General features: G+C 44.7%; 3 protein-coding genes across 3 annotated transcripts in view; 1 reads left to right on the top strand and 2 right to left on the bottom strand.

Annotated features, from left to right (window-relative positions):
* T265_08708 (hypothetical protein) overlaps positions 1-20,613 on the top strand; it is a gene marked incomplete at both ends in the record, with an annotated part of 60,957 nt that overhangs the window by 2,214 nt on the left and 38,130 nt on the right. The gene's annotated exons all lie outside the window — the stretch shown is intronic.
* Positions 3,695-9,786, bottom strand: T265_08707 (hypothetical protein; the record flags this gene model as incomplete). The annotated part of the gene is made up of 5 exons (XM_009174587.1): positions 3,695-3,868; positions 3,909-3,981; positions 7,837-7,966; positions 8,017-8,306; positions 9,752-9,786. 5 exons carry the CDS (start codon positions 9,784-9,786, stop codon positions 3,695-3,697), a joined length of 702 nt encoding a protein of 233 aa, XP_009172851.1.
* T265_08706 (hypothetical protein) overlaps positions 16,604-20,613 on the bottom strand; it is a gene marked incomplete at both ends in the record, with an annotated part of 10,331 nt that continues 6,321 nt past the window's right edge. The window contains one exon of the mRNA XM_009174586.1: positions 16,604-16,838. Within this exon, the coding sequence (XP_009172850.1) occupies positions 16,604-16,838 (235 nt within the window). The remainder of the gene's footprint in view (positions 16,839-20,613) is intronic.

Raw genomic sequence — 20,613 nt, 5'->3', positions numbered from 1 at the left:
CAAGGCGGTGGAAGTCATCGGCCACTCTAGCGTGAAAAGGATCAAGGGCTGGTGTGTACGTGGAGAGCCAAGTTGTCACGTGACGGCGTGTGCTTAAATATGGAGTTGTTGGCAAAAGGGATAGAAAGCCCAACCTGACGAAAGTTCATATATTCCCCACACAACTACTGTAGCACTAGCTTATCCAAATAGACGAGCAAAACTGTGAACGACATTCCGGAAGTTTCCTCATGCGAAGCGTATCGGAAGAATTAGATCCTAGGCTCGATCCTCCAACCCATCGGTCTGGGAGACGAGATGGCTCAAGTGGTTAGAGCGCGAATTCATCGACCGAACGTCCGTTGTTGGCAAAAGGGATAGAAAGCCCAACCTGACGAAAGTTCATATATTCCCCACACAACTACTGTAGCACTAGCTTATCCAAATAGACGAGCAAAACTGTGAACGACATTCCGGAAGTTTCCTCATGCGAAGCGTATCGGAAGAATTAGATCCTAGGCTCGATCCTCCAACCCATCGGTCTGGGAGACGAGATGGCTCAAGTGGTTAGAGCGCGAATTCACCGACCGGAACGTCCGTGGTTCGAACCCGACCTCTGTCTCACGACTTCCCTTGTCTAGGATTAACCAACCTGGCAGTATCTCAGCCCTCGTGCCCCCTTCGGGTGGCATGGCAGCTAGGCAGCGGAAGGGTGTTACAGTTGGGCCATAGATAGATAGCTAGATAGATAGATGGAACCGATCGGTCTTAGCATCTGCTAACCCATGTTAACAAACGAAATCCCTTGGTTGACACCTAACACTGATCTAGTCTGACTGTAGCAAGAGATCTTACTGATTAGTCCTTCTGCCGTGAATGTCAGCAAACCCCATAACTTTATCACAGCCTGATGACAGGGCGGAACATTGCCTAGCAAACGTTTTCGGAACAGTACAGTTTTTATTACTGTCTGGTATGCACGCAGAAGTTGCATATGGACCCAAATGACCGCGTTGTCCCACTCTTGGGTTAAACTCTTTGGCGGTAGTTCATTCTCACATGATTTTACTAAACTTGGGGTCAAGTCAAGGTACTTTTATCTCGGAGGAGGCGATTTTCGTGGATATACTCTTGGGAGGGAACACGATTGTGTATGGCTGAGTGAAGGAGGGACTTGATGTCTATTCGGCAAAGCCAATTTGCATAAAATGCCAGCAATCGAATGCAAGGCGTTAAAGTTTGATTTCTACAAACGTTTGACAGTTCACGATTTGTCAGCACGCAACGATCTACCAACACAGAGTTCTCTCGAAAGCCAGAGGAGAGCTATCCTCATATCCAGTGAATCTCCAAATCGGCGCAGTACATCGACATTGTCCTTTCTTTCCGGATTTTTTTGGAATCGTAAGAAGGAATCGTTCAGCTGTAACACCCTTCTGGTGCCTAGCTGCCATGCCATCCGAGGGAAGCATGAAGGCTGAGATAGTTCCAGGTTGTCCAGGCCTAGACAGGGGAAGTCGAGAGGCAGAGGTCGGGTTCTAACCTTCCGGTCAGTAAATTCGCGCTCTAACCACTTGAGCCACCCCGCCTCCGAACACTGAACGTGCGCAGCTATTCACTCAATGAAAGAACTGCTTATACTTCAGGACAGCTGCGCCTTCACTCGTGCTTGTCGGACGTCTGTTCTTGTTCGCATTGTTTAAAATTAAAAAAAACAGGTCTTCATAATCTGTTTTAGTTTCTTTCACTACAGACATTGTTCAAGTTCGGGCTTGTACATCTTGAATATGAATTTTTCTCTCGGTCAGGATGGATGTGACTTGGTCAGACAGTGGCTGTGTGACTGTGTGCGCTGAAGACTTCATGAAAATTCCAAATTTTATCGCGCAGTATTTTTGGTGCTTTCAACCTTTTCTTTTTGCTGTCAGTCCTAATAAGCACGTCTCGTTTGTCTCGTTCCTGTTCCGACTGGAACAACAACTGCTTTGTGTCTTTGGTTTTGGTAGGAAGCCGGTTGGCATAGTTGCCAAAGATAGATCGGTTTATGTCAAGATGTCTCTTTAGAATCGCATTATGCCATGCCACATGTGTACTTGATGCCTATGCGACGTCAGTAACAATGTTAGTAACTTTATTGATTCCGGGGCTTGATATTGAGCAATGTATTTTGACAATGACATCCAAGTGCTTATCACAAAGTTGTCCCCCTCTAGAGGGACTATCTTGTGAAACGCACTGAGAGTATTATTCCAGGAAACCTGACCTTTTCTGACGGAAAACCGTTGCCGTCGTTGTCACTTTTACGTCCTCCTCGGGCAGTTGGCTGCATTTATTGTCCTGCACTCTATGTTCGTGGAGACGGTTGAAGTTTTTGCTTTCTTTGAAATACTTTGTTCAGCGTCAATTCAATAGACGTTGGACTGTTGATTTATCCAGACTGACCTCATCTCTCCTGAATTCCGAGTATAAATTTCTCGAACGAAACACCTATAGTCTAATGCAAATAAATTTCGGAGAAAACAACCAAGTCACAAAACATATTAGGCGGTTTCTGCCTTCTTGAGGCTCAGCAAGCAGGCTCACTCTCATATGTTGAAGGCTCGGTCGGATCTCCAAAATCACAGTCAGTTCGAGCTTTTTCTATTGAGTTTCAGTGACCACCAATGGAAGTACTCTATTGATTAAGACTATAGGGATCTGACCTTCAGTGCATGATCAGTCCTCAGCAGAACTCCAAATCTCATTGGTTGGTAATTAAGAGACCCAGTGTAATGATCGATGACTAGTTGAACGAATGACCAGTACTGATTCGGTTTTTATGATTCAGTCAACAGCTGATGAGAGAAGCCCACTGTCCAACACGTGACCCCCCTAAAAACGTTGCGACGTTTTATCTGACCATTCAAAAGGCCTGAGATGAAAGTTTGCGAATTTCAAGACATGGCCAATCTTTACCGCCGTACTGTCTGGTTTATCCTGGACCCTCAGTTCTATTTTTGCACTTTGAAGCAAGTTGTTTATCTAAATGACCTGTAAAAGATTAAAGAAAATCGTTCAGCTGTAACGCTCCTTCACTGCCATGTAATAGAAAGGAAGAACAAGGGCTGGAAATCTGCCAGGTTACCCAATCCTAGACAGGAGATGCTGAGATGCATATATCGGGTTCGAACAGTGGACCTTCCGGTCAGTAAATTTGCGCTCTAACGTACTTATTCAGTATTGTAAGTGTACATTCACGGGCAGTCAAGGGTGAGAGAGATATTCGGTGGTGACTAACTGGTGACTGAGCAATGCTAGTGAGAAACATTGATAGAATTTCAGTGATGGGCTCCAGAACTCCCTATCAGTGGGGATTTATACCGATCTCTGTCTGCTGTCCTACATCTGGCGTGGCCTCATCCGGGTCTTAGAATTCAGGGGGGAGATGGGTCCAAGTGGTTAGAGCGCGAATTTACTGACCGGAAGGTCTGTGGTTCAAACCCGACCTTTGCCTCCCGACTTCCCCTGTCTAGGATTGGACAAACTGGCAGTATCTCAGCCCTCGTGCAACCTTCGGGTGGCATGGCAGTTGGGCACCGAAAGGGTGCTACGATTTTTTTTCTCAGGATTCAATGAAGGCTTGAAGGGATCCACCGAAGCATTCTCCTCATTATGTTTCCTCCAGATACAGACTTCTGTATAGCTTTTGGTACTACCGAAATCGTCCGCAGTCTAGTTAAGGGAGAAAAGCATTCGTGAACAAGTCATGAAGCAGAATTTCCTCTCTTGGTTCCAGCGTCCACTTGGTTCCAGTCCACTTGTTTCCAATATCTCTAGTTCCGTGCGTCCATTCTGTTAAGGCTATCTCAGTGTAGTTCGTCCGATTGAAAACATATAATTCTGATTGACTCTCACACAGAAAAGTAAAAAATAAATTATTCAGCTGTAACACCCTTTCGGCGTCTAGCTGCCATGCCACCCGAAGGAATCACGAGGGCTGGGATATTGCCAGGTCGCCCAAGCCTAACCAAGGGAAGTCGAAAGGCAGAGGTCGGGTTCGAACCACGAACCTTTCGGTTAGTAAATTCGCGCTCTAGTCACCGGACCATCTCGCTCCCACTCTCATACATGCAAGCTCATGCTCCTAAATGCCCCGTGTCTGGAAGGTAAGTTCAGACGGACTCGTAGAAGGTTCGTCGTTTGAATCTGGGCATCCACTCGACCCTTGAAGCATTGGAATTGTCCCAACGGAGAGTCCTTTATTGATATCTTCTCAAACAAATGTGTCAACTTGATGATTCTCGTGTCCGCACGAAGTTGTGCTTCGTTTAATAGTGGATTCTCATGAAACGATCCTGATGATGAACGGAATTTTAGCCAATCCAAGTCGTTGTTCGCTAACACAGGCTGGATGTATTCCGACGTGTCAGTCAGATGCGTGAAATGTTCAAACTTGTATCAGATAGTACTGCCAGAATGCTGACATCATGACAGAGAGAAATCCTTCTTTCGCATTAAGAAACTCAATGAACTTTTCAGCCGTTAAAACGCATCACATATGTCAACATTTTAAAACACTTGTCAACGTTTTTCGCAGTTGAAGGGCACCTTAAAAGCTAGGGTTGTTTCCGGGGCGAACTTGTGTACACCTAATGGTCAGGTGTTAGGACCCGTCAGCCTCACAGCAGTCGATGAGATTCGACTGTCTCATTTCAGTGTCACGTTTTTCATGCCGGATATGAAAAATGTTGGTCTGCAACCCGCCAGAAACAAGCACTTTTTGTGTTACGTGTTCAATTCAGAGGAACCACCTTGGAAATCACTGGTGTAGGAAAAAAACTTCACTCATCTTATTTACTTCTGACTTTTCTTTCTTCCCAAAGTATCTTCCATTCTTGGTAATGAAAATTTCTGAAGAATCGCGTTTTTCTGCATTTTCATGCAAATATTATTCGGGTGCGATATAAAATGATTCAACACAACTTCAGTCAAGGTGCACCAAGGACTTTCAGCTGCTCATGGTCAGAGTTTTATCGAATTTGTCCACCACGTTTTAGTGAAAAAAGATGTCACCCTCAAAAAGTGGACGTTAGAGTACAGTTCAACCTCGCATAGGATAATCCCAATTTAACGGTCAAATGCATGCATTTTTACAAGATACCTTTTTGTAATTCTGATTGTGAGAGATCAAAATCCATCTGAGGAAATCACCGATAATTTTCCTGTCAGCAGACCGCAGAATAACATGCCGCGTTTTTCAGAGGATTAATTTACTATCTCGAAATTTTTTATTTCCTTTCACTTTAAAACTTTCGCGAATGAGATAATGTGATTGGGCTTCGTCTACATTGATATAACGATAGAGAAATTATGTCGCAGAATCCCTCGGTAATAATATTTTAAAAAAACACTCTAGATACATTTCCAGACATGTAAGAGTTAGGTGTCAATTGCGGAAGATAAAATTGTCAGACAAGTGTTTTTTAATTGAATTGTATATCGATTAACTAGTTCGGTCAATCAAGAGGTCATCCGCACCAATACGGATCCCGCTACAAAGTTGTTCAAGGTCGGAATCCAGCTTTGATCTAGCAGTGTTTTGTTGAGCCGAAAGCAACACTGTCTACAAATCCCTGGAGCGAATATCGACCTGCAGGAGTAAGATCGGCGACCGAACGTTCAGAGGCTTGTTGCAAGCACTTTGTACATTCTTACCGTGGTTTTATGTAACAGGTACTTTAAACAGTAGCAATCAAACTGCTGACTGCAAATGTACTGATATAATGAACTAATGGAATCTGGTGTCTTAAAGAAGGAACTGTTTCCCCCTGTTTTTTTCCTTAGGAGAACACAACTGGTTCGTTCTTAAACTCACTGATCTGCTGTTGAACTGTAGAGAACTCTAACCGCCATTCTTCTAGCTTTGTTTCGTCGGGTGGCGATTACTCAAAACTGCAATATCCAATATCGTCGACTTGAATTTCAGAGTCCCACGTGCCTCGTGGGTCTATCATCTAAGACACTGTCACTCGACCATCCGGTCGATGCTGGATTACGTGACATGAACTGAGTGTTTTAAAAATGAATAGTGTTACGTGTAGGTTCATGACGCTGTTGATCGAAATGTATGGTCTCTAATTTCTAATCTGAAGGCCACGGATCTGATTTGTCTTGAAGGTGCGAAATGCTGATGATTCCAGAAAAGCAGGGAAAAGTTGCCTAGGGATTGTCGGTGCTTTGTATAAGCTGATTATAAATGCGAGTTAAAGACCCAACAGTCTCGGTTCCTCGGAAAGTTCACCCTGGAAATAGTGTGGGGACGAAACGTGGGTAATAGGGATGCAGAATTAGGTTAAGTGCAAACAAAGTACAATAAATCTGTGTTCATCCAGCTTCTCTCACAAATACCTGCCTTTACGTTGCCAGTTCGCCTATGGCCGGCCAACATACATATTCGTGGTAAGAGCAATATCAGGAACTCACGACTTTGATACCCACTCAGTGCAAAAACTCAGTTACCTGAATAAAACCCTGTTTGACTTCTAGAACATTCAGCGTCTCAGAAGAAAATGAATCCGTTCAAGACATGAGGATTGGTCATAATATTTGCATCTCCCAACGGGGAATACCTCACTGAGGTAACCTTGAAGGCGTTTGGATGGAGGTGAAACTCTATCGCTACGCTGAAGATGCTACGCCCAACAATGGCATTGTTACACGTGTGCGCTAGCCCATTCCTCAATGGCGTTTCTCAGCAATGGTGCAGTGCTAACTTGGAAAAACATATCGGAGTCAGTGTTCCATTAAACGGTCACTATGTACACCACGAACTCGTTGTCTGCTGCTGTGCGTTGTCAGTGCGTGTCCATTGCTCCAACACAGCACTGGAACTGCGATGTTCTCACGTCCGAGCGAATGCGTGACCAACGCTCGCGTGGAGTAGAGTCATTATCCTATTGACACGACTTTCTAGGCATTCATTCTTGTTTCCAGAGCAACTCCAATCTGTTCACAACCTGTACAGTTTATCGGATGAGCATCGTTATATCGAGCTGGTTCGTCTTTAAGACAACGGAACACTAACAATAGAGTGGGGCGTGTCGTTGGGGATTCGTATCTTTGTAGGGACCATTTTAGTGTATTAATCTGAAAAGAATTCAGATCAGTTTGGTTGAGTCGCATATCCAAATAGCATCTTTATTCAATTCTATAGTCCTAACCAAGCTATATGCTTGAAGATCTCTTTGTGGCATGGTTTTAACCACACTTTCTCCAATAAATGGTTCGACGAATGTCCCCAAAGTTCCGCTGACCTTTAGTGACAAAACAATAGGTCTAACTGAAGTAATTAATAGAAGTTAAAAACTATTACCAATCGCACTGGCTTTGAACTCGGCTTGGTGACATTTGATTCGAATGAGATAGGCAATTTTTGTGACTTGATTTGTACGTCAAAAAGGGCTAACTAATTTCACGTTCCAGAAGCTAGGTTCTGAAAATCGATAGAAAAGGGTAAAACAATGAGTTTCAGTAGAGAAGTATTGCCAAAGAGCAAACCGATTATGTGAAACGGGCCGAGTTTAGGTATCTAAGTTGTAAAACCTCGTCTACTGTTTGTCTGTTTGTTCAGTTTGCATCCAGGACCTTCGTATTGCAAATGTACTGTTTCAGGATGCTGCAAGTAATCCACCTGAGTGACAGAAAGCAGTGAAATGGACTTGCACTGTGGAGATGTGAATACTACTCATCTATCTCCAGCTCAGCTCAGGTTGGTCGTAACTGAACAGACTGGCACCTAAGCACTGTGCAGGTTTGGTTGCGTACCATTCTAAATGCAAATGTGTGAAAACTCTTTTAATTGTATGAATGTCAGCTTACTGCCGGGAAGGTTCGTGGTTCGAACCTAACCTCAGCTTCTCCACTGCTCCTGTATAAGCTTGGCAACCCGACAGCGTCTCAGACCTCGAGCTCTCTTCGGGTGGCGTGGCAGCTAGGCACCGAAAAGGTGCTACAGCTGAACGATTGTTATTGTTGTTGTCGTGTCGGGGGTGAGGTGACCAAAATGGTTAGAGCGCGAATTTATTGACCAGAAGGTCCGTGGTTCGAACTCGACCTCTGTCTCTCGACTTACCCTGTCTAGGCTTGGGCGACCTGGCAGCATCCAAGCCCTCGTGCCTACTTCATGTGGCATGGCAGCTGGGCACCAAAAGGGTGCTATAGCTGAACCTTGTCGTATCCCTCTGGTCGGTAGGTGCCGGTGAGTAGCAGACAGCCCGGGAATGATTTCGACTAGTGGATAAGTGGAAAGTAAACCTTGGCCAAAGTTTTCAGTGCAGACAAATAAGGGACTGTGACATGCAGAAAACTATCCTAGTGTTTCCCTTTTGGTGTAATCCAGTGTCACCGAGCACTGATGCACCAAACAAAGCTAGCGAATACTGTTTTCATGGGCTTCCGTCCTATAAATGAAAGTAATCTATGCTGAAAATCTCGAGGAGCTGGTCAACACATGTAGTCACGTGATAGGGATCCCGTAGTTGAAGGATGAGTGGCGCCATATCCTGTCTACTTGCGGGTTAATCACACTGCTGATCAGCCGCTCGTGACCAAACTGTAAAACCTTCAACCACTAGTTGGGAGGCTGCGAGTTCGATAATCCCTGGAGTTTCGCGTACTCCTCAGCCCTTAAGCATACATTGGCGTCACTTACAGGGCGAAATCCTCACACTACCAGCGGTCGACAGGGTTCTTACAGGTCGAACTGCTTTCGCACCAGTTACTTTACAGAAACCAATTTCACCTAGTTGCCGGTACTGTGTTTCCTCGGCGATACATCCCAGACCAGTTCAGGACATTGTCAACCGACAGTTTATTCGGATTTTCACCGTTTGATCTTACGCGCTCTACACACTCGGGTGCAAAGCCGTTACTATTCTCAGTCATGACAGCAACAACTCATGTAGCTGGTTGCAAAGCTTGCTTCGAACCTCAGATACATATTTTTGACTTTGAATGTTTTCTTTTTTGTAAAACTGGAAAACTTGCGAATCCTTAGACGAGACATTTGAAAATGCATTGTTTACTTGAGATCGCTTAGCTCGGCGATCAAAATCACACAAGTAAAAGGTCATTTGACCAACCCCAGGAAGAATGAGTCTGTCTCACTGAGTTTTCGGGATCTGATAGTTCCATTAGTTCTCGCTCCCAACATCGTCACGACTGAGTTTATTTGTGTTTTTACGTCACTTTTAAAAAGGCGTTCCAGAACCCAAGAGCTCAGCATATAAAGAGGTTCGTTCCATTTGAAAGTAGTCTCCTCTAATCCATAACTATCTAATGTGTAGTCTTGTCACAAATAACAGAAATGAGTTCAGCCGTTGCCTTCCCGTTCAAATTATCTCGGTAAATTTTACAAATCGGGAACTAGTGAACTTGGGGCAAAATACTGTTCCCAAAATCCCGAATATCTTGAAGTGCTTATTCCGCAATATTCCCCCAAGTCAGTTTTGCCTGCCTGCCCCAGATAGCTCACTGGCTAAGACATAAACTTATCGATCGGAAGGCTTCGAACCAAGCCCCGACATCCGGAATATTCTTGTCTAGATGCGAGCAACCTTACAGTATCTCAGCCCATGTGTTTCCTGATGGCGATGCGCTAGCTATGCGTCGAAGGCTTTCTACTGTTGAAGGCTTGTTTATTTGTTGGTGTATTACTGTCGATGATGTTGAAGACGATGATGATGATGATGATGATGATGATCAATTCGTTGATGGTTTTCCAGCTTTCACTTACTTTTTTCGGAAACAGTGGATCTGCTTGGTAGTCATTGGTCAAGAAGGCGATGCCGCCTGTCTTCGCCTTAAGGACGGCAGTCAAAACCCCTAACTGGTAGCTTGCCTTTGCGTAGGACTGTGAACGGTGGCATCCCGAAATTAAGAAGACTGAAACAGGTAGCCTTACTTTCTAAAAAGTTTCTCCTTCACGTACGGCTAGCCGTCGAAAATGTGAGTCGGACTGTTAATGACCTTGTATTTCAGAAGGATAATTGAAGCAACATACCATTCACAGCTTTGATGGGAAATTGACAGCCCGTGACGGGTTGCGCTCTTGGGGCTCGTACTTATGCGCGATTCCCGATTCGCAGTCAACAGTATGCTCTACTTTAACCTAGCTACTCTCGACCAGTTATGGTAACTTGATCGTCCAAAAATTCAAGTCTTCTCTGGCCCGGAAAGCAAATTCCAATTTCCACCAATGATTCTGATCTAACAGGAACAACGTCCAGTTTGATCTTCATATGCATTAAGTATCGGAGTGTCGTGCGGCAGGATCTAACGGGCTTTCGACAGACTGCTCATTAATTCGTTGTGTTTAATAATTTAAAGAAAAGCGTCGTAGTACAGGTGCTGCTATGTTCAGTGCGTTTGGTTTCGACAATTCATTATTACAGATTGCTTGGACTGGTTTGCTGAAAGGTAGGATGGTAATGCACGTTTTCGTTTTGGTCTTCCTTCCTGCACAGCAAGTGCTCCTGCGTCCCTTCATCCGGTTGGTCTTAATCGATTGTCATTTATGTCAGATGTAGCACCCTTTCGGTGCCTATCTGTCATGCTTGCAGAAGGAAGTACTAGGGATGGGATACTGCCAAGTTGCCCAAGCCTAGCCAGGGAAGTTGAGAGACAGAGGTCTGGTTCAAACCACGGACCTTCCGTTCGGTAGATTCGCGCTCTCATCACTGAGTAATCTCGCCCCTCGATTGTCAGTTCTCCTTGATGGATTACAAAAAATGGAATGTGTCAGTCGTGGCACGGTTCCTCCTCAAAGAAACCAGCTTTAGGAGGAGTTCTCCTGGGGACCGCTGTGTTTCACCAACAATCTGGGACCTCTGCTGTTTTATTAGGCCTTATTAGGCAGTTGAGAGCACATCACCACTAATCATTTTGTGCATACCAAGGAAGCGTGCGTGAACTGGTCCAAATACATTGATGATCTGATAATCACATCACTGGCGAGACAGAATAAAGATAAGGGTAAGAGCTGAAAACTATGGAAGGCGAATGAATCCATCTGTGAATCTGCTATTAAACAGACTGAGAATGATGTGGAAAATGAAGCCTGTAGAATAATAACAGAATCCTTTGGAAAGTACATGGTGTGGAGTTATCGTTACCAGCTTTTGGTATAAAGATCACATTTCGCAGCTTTGTTAGGAGGGAACACAAATCACTTCAAACTAGAAAGCTAGATGATGGTCACTTGTAGACTGAGGAGTGTTGGACAACTCAAATGGCATTTTAGCAATCTTGGCAGACAATTGTGCTGATCTCTTCTGATAATTGGTCAGGACTGCCGGCTCTTTGAGTTCTTCCAGTTGTTCCCAACGAATTAAAACGAACACTCGTTTTCGAAAGATTTTGGTGACACTCAGTAGATTTTTTGCCGGGCAACGTTTCGCTTTTGACGCAAAAGCTAGGTTTTGAGGTTGGTCGAGATTTAAGGCGGAGGGTGAGCTAATCAGCTAAATCAAGCCAAATCTATGCTGGGTGTTGGCCGAGGGATTTTTGTGTGCTAGGGTGTGAACACTCGTTTTCGAAAAAGTTTGGTGACAATCAGTAGATTTTTTGTCGGGCAACGTTTCGCTTTTGACACAAAAGCTAGGTTTTGAGGTTGGTCGAGATTTAAGGCGGAGGGTGAGCTAATCAGCTAAATCAAGCCAAATCTATGCTGGGTGTCGGCCGAGGGATTTTTGTGTGCTAGGGTGTGTGAACAAGTGTTGGGTCGATGGGGCAACCTACGTATGTTTGGGTCCAACCTAGGGTCTAGTTCGGTTCATTTGATGGTCCCTCTTGAACGTCGTTTGAACCTTCGGTCCGTCTGTGTGGATGAGCTAGTGCTACGATGGTTGTGTAAGAGGGATGCTATGACCTTTGGTCGGGTTGGGATTTCCACCCCCCAACCCCCAGTTTTTGCTACTGATTCTACGTGGATTGACAACCATACAGTCACGTGTCAACTCCGCTTATCTAACACCACTTTCCAAACGCTCGCAAGATCCACACCCTTGATTCCATTCACACTGTGATGCTTAGTACTTTCCACCGCCTCGGCCATCAGCCGCTGTGGTGCATATCGAAGTCCCCGTCTTAAAACTTCCACATTCTCCAGATCTATTCTACATCCCGTGTCTAAGGCATGTGCCGTCAACGCTGAGTCTTTGACTAGCGTTTGGTTTTCTTCTGTATTTCTTGGTAGTTTGTTTATCCTTCTTTTATGCTAACCAATTCTTGTGTGCAATTCCCTGGCAGTTTGTCCTATATAAACCTTAGCGCAATCGTTGCAGTAAATTTTATACAAGCAGTCCCTAGCCCTTTCAAGTGGTAAGGGATTTTCCAATTGCACCAAAACTGAGCGTAGCGTTTTTCCCCTCTGAAAAGCTACTCGAATGTTGGCTAAGTTCAACAGTCTTCGAATAACCTCCTATGTTCCTGCTCTATATGGAATGACTGCTGTGCCAATCCATTCCTTACTGGGTCTAGGTACTGGAGCCAATATCCTTCTTAGTTGACGCTTAATCAAACTCACTGGGTATCCTATTTCTTGAAGTCTGTTGTCAATCTCGATGTGAGCTGCCGTCCGGTCGATCTCTTCTGTGCACAGTGCTCTAAATCGACGAAACATCGATGGGACATTACTAGCGTACACTGACTTTGGGTGTGCTGATGAGTAGCTTAAGACGGTTTCTGTGTCTTTTGGTTTCTGGTAGATAGCAGTTTTTGGTTTCCCACCAATCTTATGTGTTATACAGTCCAGAAAGAGTAATGTACCCGAGGTGGACACCACCTACACGCTAAACATGATGTGAGGACAGCCTTGGAAGCAATAAATCTAGCGATTGTTACCAAATTTTCCCGAAAACGATAGCTACCCAATCGGTTCCAAGCGTTTTCCAACTGATTGGTTTTTTCTATATTGGTGTAAGTGGTCTATCAGAATTAAAAGCTCAGGATGCAAGCACCGTAAATGAATTCGTTCTCCCGTCTTTCTGCGCTTCCGGCTTCGTCCCTTGGTGATGCGCAGACCGCTGTGGCTGGACATGACGGGTTGGGTACTGGGTTGAGCCGTCGGGAGGAAGCACCTCTACTAGACTGGATACTCGTCATTAGTCTCCTCCATGTGGTCCATTTTGTTTATGAAAGAATTTTGGGGAAGAGAGGTCCATCGATCCCTATTCATTGTATCTGCTGATACGGATTGGTGTGAAGGGCGTGAACTCGTATATTGACAAGCATAGCGCTGCTGAGGCTCAAGTGGGCGGTCGTCTTAGGTTAGACACAAAACCCAGGGACAACGGGGGTGCAGCTGTGTGCTTAAGATGGATTGTTCCTTCGCAGTAACTTCCGGACAGCGAACATCGTTTGAGCATATGATGCCAGCTCATGAACAACCATGAATCCAAATAGACCAAAGTGTCATCCGTGTCGGGGACGCTGCTCCCTCTAGAATACCCAAGTGGACTCCGATCATACGCCTATCCGTTGCCGCTCTTAGCTTCGTCATTACGAAGCTCGTGGACCCAGATATCAAACAGACCTATCAGTCTCTTGCAGCGCCTGTCTGCTGGTCGAATGCCAGATATTATCAATAGGCGGATAGAAATATCCACAGATATCTCCGGTACTCGCACCACATAAGCAAGAATGAGTTCTCGAGAAATACACTCATTTGCAAATGAATTTGGTTTTAACGGGAGACTCAACTGAATACTTCATGAAAATATACTGCGATGTCTCGAATATAGTGCCAACTGAATCATGAGGCAGCCTATGTGCAGCACATTCAGTTGCAGAATATCATAAACGAAAGATTCAGTTGAGTCTCTCGTGAGAACCAGATTGATTTGCAAATGAGCGTATTTCTCGAAAACAGTCCAATTTCGGTTCAAGTAGATCATAACGTTGACGGAAACTCGGGGACTGCGCCTACCTGATGAGCCCAGAGCAGAAGGGTGAAACCGGTCGTGGGCTGTCGAAGAGTTTTCAGCAATCTTGTGAGTAGTTTCCTCCGCAAGAATGAGTTCATTAAGTCAGAAAAACACTGCCAGCACAGTTTCTCATGAGCAACGATTCGGGTCGCATGCTGAGCTTAGACCGGCTTACGAAACAATACCGCAGATTGTTTGACCGGAAGCTTACTCATTCTGAAGACAAAATATCCTTGACGGTGACTATACTGTTTTGGATCGACCACAACCACTGTATTCTAGCGTGCCCCCCCCCCAACAGAGGCCGGGGGTGGTGGTAGTGCTCTGTCTTGGGAGGAAATGCTGATGAACTGATGTGATCAATCGTATAAACATCTGTCCGTCAGGAATCCATCGAGATCACACAATGTACCCTGATCCGATAAATTTGATTTGACACCTTGTCGTACGACGACGGTTTTTGGTTCTATTTCTGGAAGGAATCTCTTGCATATGATCATCCCGATGTTTGTCGCTCAGACAGTAAAAAAAATCCAGTTCTACAACGTCAGCCTTTTAATACACTGATGGCGAACAACCAGACAGTCAACATTCACTCATTCAAGTTGAAAAGCTACCTTACTGAGGATACCGCTAGAGTTGGAAAATGTGTGGAGACCGACAGTGTTGGATTCTTATAGGTTCCTACCATGTCTAAGTGACTGTGTCACATCTGTCAAGAGTGCGTGGACATCACAGTGCCTTGGTTGCTAATATGTACCGTTTTTAGTACCACTGACAAAGCTGCATTCAGTTTAGTTGGGTAGCAAGGTTTCTCATCCACACAGATTTAAAGACAGAACTTATCGATTTGCTGTATACCTATCAGTACACGGTTAACTGCAGAGAAATCTAGGCGCCCACCTGCCTTAAGTTAACCCAAATGACAAACAAAAAGCGACTGGGTCGTTCCGGTCAAAAGAGTACTTTTCTATTAGTTTGATACAGTAGTAGCATAGTGCGGAATAACAGCGCAAGAACGGTAAGAACGTTAACAGCGATGTGGCGGACCAAAACTTTATTCATTCAAAGTGCAGCAAATTGTGACATTAATGCTGTTCATCCTCCGGTCATGTTACCACGATCTAAAAAATCGTTCAGCTGTAGCACCCTTTCGGGCCTAACTGCAGAGTACTTTTCTATTAGTTTGATACAGTAGTAGCATAGTGCGGAATAACAGCGCAAGAACGGTAAGAACGTTAACAGCGATGTGGCGGACCAAAACTTTATTCATTCAAAGTGCAGCAAATTGTGACATTAATGCTGTTCATCCTCCGGTCATGTTACCACGATCTAAAAAATCGTTCAGCTGTAGCACCCTTTCGGTGCCTAACTGCCATGACATTAGAAGGAAGCACGAGGGCTGGGATACTGCCAGGTTGCCCAAGCCTAGACAGGGGGAGTCGAGAGACAGAAGTCGGGTTCGAACCACGGACCTTCCGGTCAGTAATTTCGCGATCTAACCAATGAGCCACTGCTCACATAACTATGTTAAAATCACAAAGACCTTCATTGAATCCTCTTGTGAACGAGTGAACCAGTGAAACCAAGTAACAACACCGGGTACAAGACCCCCGGGAGGATTGATGCTCGATCCAGGAAAAACCGTACATGGCATTGTTCGCCATGTTTCGATAAGGCAGGCCGAACCGGAGAGAGATGCCAGTCAACCACAACAATACTCTGAACAATTCAAGCTTCGGGTTTCATGGCGTCGACACAACATATCTAGCCTGTCAATTAGTGACAATGAATGTGGTGATCCTGCAAGAGCTACTCTTAACAAAAGGTCAACTCTTACGAGAGATCGAATACGGTAACCTCATGCTCCTTGGGAGGAAGGGAGTTTGGACTCTTCTAAGGGGCGCAGATCAGAGTAGTTTCCCTGTTTTGGACTCGTCACTAGGAGGTCCACCTCTTCGGAAAAACTAACTCAGAAGATTGCTCCAGTTGATTGATTCGTTCGTAAAAGTTCCGCGTAACTGTTTGGTGGATTAGTTAAGGGTTGAGGACAGAAGGAAACCTCAGGGAGGTGAATGGTCGCATGAAATGAACCGCATAAAAACCACCTTATGGATGATTGACGGCCGCACGATATTCTGTTGGGATTTTTTCAACTTTGGTCCTATAAATGGGCCACTTTTAACCTCACCGCCTCTCGGGTGGCAAGTTTTGTTTTCTAAACATGTGAGCACAGTTAAAACGGAGAAAATACCACACACTGTTTCCACTCCCCAATTATCTAATGCATTTCACACGCTCTGGGGAGCCTCTCGTCAACATTGTTCCCACCTCAGCTGGTCTAATCGATTGGCTTATCGTAGAAGGCGTGAAATAGACGCCAGTAGTGCGCGTACGAGAAAACTGTGTACGCGTGCGCGCGCGCACACACAAATAGGTGGGATTCATTTATCATCCGGGTCGTGGGCGCTTTCCAAATAGCCGGGCAAAAACAACGCGAAATGACCAATTTCGTAACCTCGCCAGGTTACAAAAATATTCGCGGTTTGGTTTACAACACCGAAAATGTAACCGCTACATGCGTGTGATGCGCGAAGTGAACAGCTGTTACATGCTTTTCGGAGGGGACTACAATAACCGAACAAATTGTTTTCAGTGACTTCTCACAGGATGTGATACACTGTTACAATTTCTTCACTGGTTAGGTCGTGACCACCACCACCGCCACAAGGATCGATACAGGATACGTCAGCAGGCAACGTGATTTGTGACATCGAGCGTGGCTGTCCCGTGGCTGTCTCACTGGTGGTTAAGTGGAGATGCGAAGTATGATCAAGATGTTTCAATGCGCACTGGCATTCCGAGGTTATTCCGACGAATTTGGCCATACATCCGCACCTGAGGTGAATATAACAGTCGGAAACAGGCTTACCATCTATAGATTACCATCTGCCTGAATATGTTAACAGAATAAAAGAGTATTCAGTGTTTCCGATTCATTTGATAAAAGTGAGTATACTTTTTCGGGACAATGTTCCTGATGGCCCGAAGCCAGATTATATCAAATCAGAAGTATCGGGTTTATGAGGAGCCGTGGAGGATGGGCATCTTCCCGCAGTTACTTCATTCTCGCTACACCGTTCCAAATGATCCGGAGACATGCTGTCTATATTTTCTGTAGGTTTTAATTCCTGACCTCCTAAGTTAGTGCATCAGTGGGACCATCACTTGGACAGAAGGTGCAGGTTGATGCCTGGAATCAATAAAACTCGATACCAACAGAGTATTTTGTCTCTGAAGGTGGATGGTCCACCATCGGGCAGATTTCACGCAGTGTCCTATACACAGGAGCAGAGACTCTGTTAGCAGTATGGAGCAAGACTGACGGAGATAGTTCGGGTGAGCAAACCTTGTTTGGGACCATCGCGCAGCTAAATTGCTTTCACCAACTATCATTTAACGTGAAAAAAGTCCGGATTTGAGACACAGAAGTTTTAGCTAGCAGACAGAGAATGTGACAACACTGCTGACACATCGTAACATAACTTACCAGGGGTGGAGTTCAAACAAGCGTCGAAATGCTTACTGATGGTATTCCACTAGAATCATAGTTGGAATTCCGCTGCATCTGAAGACATTCATCCTTCAAAGGTCTACCACAAGGCATTAACATTTCTAAAATGGTGTTGACATCCTTCAAGGGGAAGACTCCGATTAGGCAATTTTGTGGCGTTTTCGTCGACAATATCTATGCACCTCTGAAGCATCGAACTGGATTCTTGATCACTTAATTTTTGAGAGTTTTGGTGACGGAACGTCTTGTGCATCGTACATGATATTTTCGATCACTAGCGGCAATGAGCACGGTTTGGAAGTCAGGCAAATTCCTAGTTGAGCTCATGCAAGTCGACGTTATTGGAATAAGCTTCCATCTGTTCGTATGAGGCTGTTTAGAAGAGATCCACAGTTCGCGACATATTTTGTTGTCAAACAGCTTTTTGACTTAGATCTTGTGATCAGGCGATGTTTCAATCTTGCTCCCTGTCTTCGTGGACGGTTGAGATAGCTCAGTGGTTAAGGCGCGAACTTAGTGACGGAGTCTGCGTGGTTCGAACCCAATCCCGGTAGACATTTGCGGGGTTAAAAAAATTATGCCAAAAAATATATTTTGAAAAATGTAGTTTAGGGTTTCAGATTCATCTCGAACATTCCTGGTCTGAATTCAACATTTGACTACATCGCTGACCTTGGTAATTGGAAACTCGATGCATAGTGACACTACGAGATGTGGTGGCCCACTGGTTTACGTTAATATGAGGCTGGACTGGACCTCGTGAGTTTGTTTTCGAAATTCCTAACATTGGCCGACTGTTTGGGTGATGTGTTCCCAAGACATCTTTTTAAGAAAAAGGTTTTTCACCGAATGTCTTCGGGACTAGTCGGCAGCAATTCTCGGCTGTGTTGCCAAATTTCTGACGTGATTCAGAGGGCTCGAGACGGCTCAGTGGGTAGAACCGTGAATAATGGGAAAGTCCGTGGTTCGAAACCAAACTATGAATATCGAGTGCTCCTGTCTAGGCTCGGTCAACCAGGCAATATCACTCGTACTTCCTTTGAGTGGTATGGCAGCTAGGCACTGAAGTAGTGTTACAGATGAACGATTATTATTATTCATTATTATTATTAATTATTAGCTGTTTACCATCATACTCTCCCTATGCTTAATTCGTGAGAACAGTTTAAATTCACATTCAAATTTTCAATCTTCCTCATAGCCCCATAGTCATTTGTAGTCCTCGTCGATAAGTCATGAAATCACTAGACGGGCTTTCTCACGTTGACTCTGCTCATGTGCACTCTGCATCCTTTCGAATGAGTCACAGTCACACTGCATGTTTGCTTGAAGGATCCGTATGGATACATTTGAGCGGAGATCGTGACAATATTTCCAACCACGTTCTTCTAACCAATCAACGTTTTAACGACTTAGTTTATTTGTTTTGTTCGTTCCTGGTAGGGCAAACCGAATAAGAATGTATCGGAATGCCCTGGTTCACTGGCGATAAACAATAATATTTATGAGTCTGTTTCCTGTTTTGGAAGACCGAAGGGAGGACTCAAGCATCAGAAGGCCATATAGATTCAGTCTCAGTAGTCGAGGTTCTCTGGTCGACAGTAAACAAAACTCAGTATTGGTGTTATGGTTCAGGTGGACTACACTGTAGATTCTAACAGAATAACGTGTTAGGACAGGCGGGATTAGAACCTTTGTGGAAGCTTTCCTACGACCTTTACGTTCCGTCAGCCAAACCAATCTACGCCGGAGAACCAACAAGCACTGTACAGCTGTTCCATCCTTCGTGAGAATCACCAGCAGTGCGTATCTCACAAAACTCTGCGACCTTTCGGCCAGTGGCTGAACGCTTAACCATTCAGCCACGAAGCAGCTCAGTGCTTACGGACCGAAGGAGCTGTCGTTCGAATCCAACCTCAGCATCTCGACTGCTCCTATCTAGGCTTGATAAACTTGACAGTATACCCCCCCTCATGCCTCCTTGCCTTCGAATGACAGCTAGGTACCGATAGGGTGCCTGAGCTGAACGATTAAACCATTTAAACTAGCAACCACGAGAGGCTGAACGTCTGTGTGATTAGCCCCCAGTCAGACAGGTTAAATGTTCAACCACTGGCCGGAATCTCGCGGGTTCGAAACTCTCTGAGTTTCGTGAGGTGCACACTACTGATGCAGCCAAATAAGGATGAACCAGCTGCACAGTTTCTCTCAGCTCATCAACGTTGTTTGGCTTCACTGCCAGAAGGAGACCTGAGTTGAAACTGACCAGATCTCCTCACCTTTCACCAATTTTCTGGACGTCGTTCTTCCAGTGAGGAGCAACACCTCTCCTCCCTGAATCAGCTCCTCACTAATGACAGGTGAGGTTCATCCGTATCTTTCGACTGATGATGGGAGGAGGTTTGTACACATTGTTTTGCGTTTGTCAGCTGATTTCCAAAATGGTCATTGCAAACTTTTGCCATATAGCTATTGGAAGAGATCGAAGAATTGCCATTTTTCAAAATTTCTACAGTAAAGCGGGATATCAATTATCTGGTTGTTAACTGCATCTAAGCTGGCGTAATCTAAACTGATTCCGCTGGACGCATCACTGGGAATTGAAAGTCCTCAAAGTTTAAAGGAGGTTTTTGCCACATGGACTGGACTAAATCGATTTCTTGGGCACAGAATAGTTGTGTACCACCCGAATGCAGTTTTCTTCACGGCTGAAGAAACTTCTTCAGGCCTCCTTAGCATGCGTCATTACGATCTTCTGTTGAAAGAGTGAAACAAGTTCGAAATTATCTTTGGATTAATATTGATAATAACATTAATTGATAAAAATAATAACATTCCAATTAATAAGTGATATGCACGACATTATGGGCTGTCAGATCGAAATAATCGCACGCGATTTCATCTGTCACAGTTCGCCTGACATTCCCAACAATACCGCCAACCAATTTGTTCATACGTATGAGTCAGGCAAAAGTTTATTCCAAGGTCGTTTAGTCAGGGAAACCACGGAAAGCGGTACACGACTGTTAAACAAGCAGAAAGCGGAAGGCTGCTGTAAATCAATCCATCAAACTTCTCTAAATTCTCTGGTTACGTTCA

This window comes from Opisthorchis viverrini (assembly GCF_000715545.1).
Source record: "Opisthorchis viverrini unplaced genomic scaffold opera_v5_231, whole genome shotgun sequence".
NCBI classification, from domain to species: domain Eukaryota; kingdom Metazoa; phylum Platyhelminthes; class Trematoda; order Opisthorchiida; family Opisthorchiidae; genus Opisthorchis; species Opisthorchis viverrini.
This window is presented reverse-complemented; position numbering and strand designations above follow the sequence as displayed.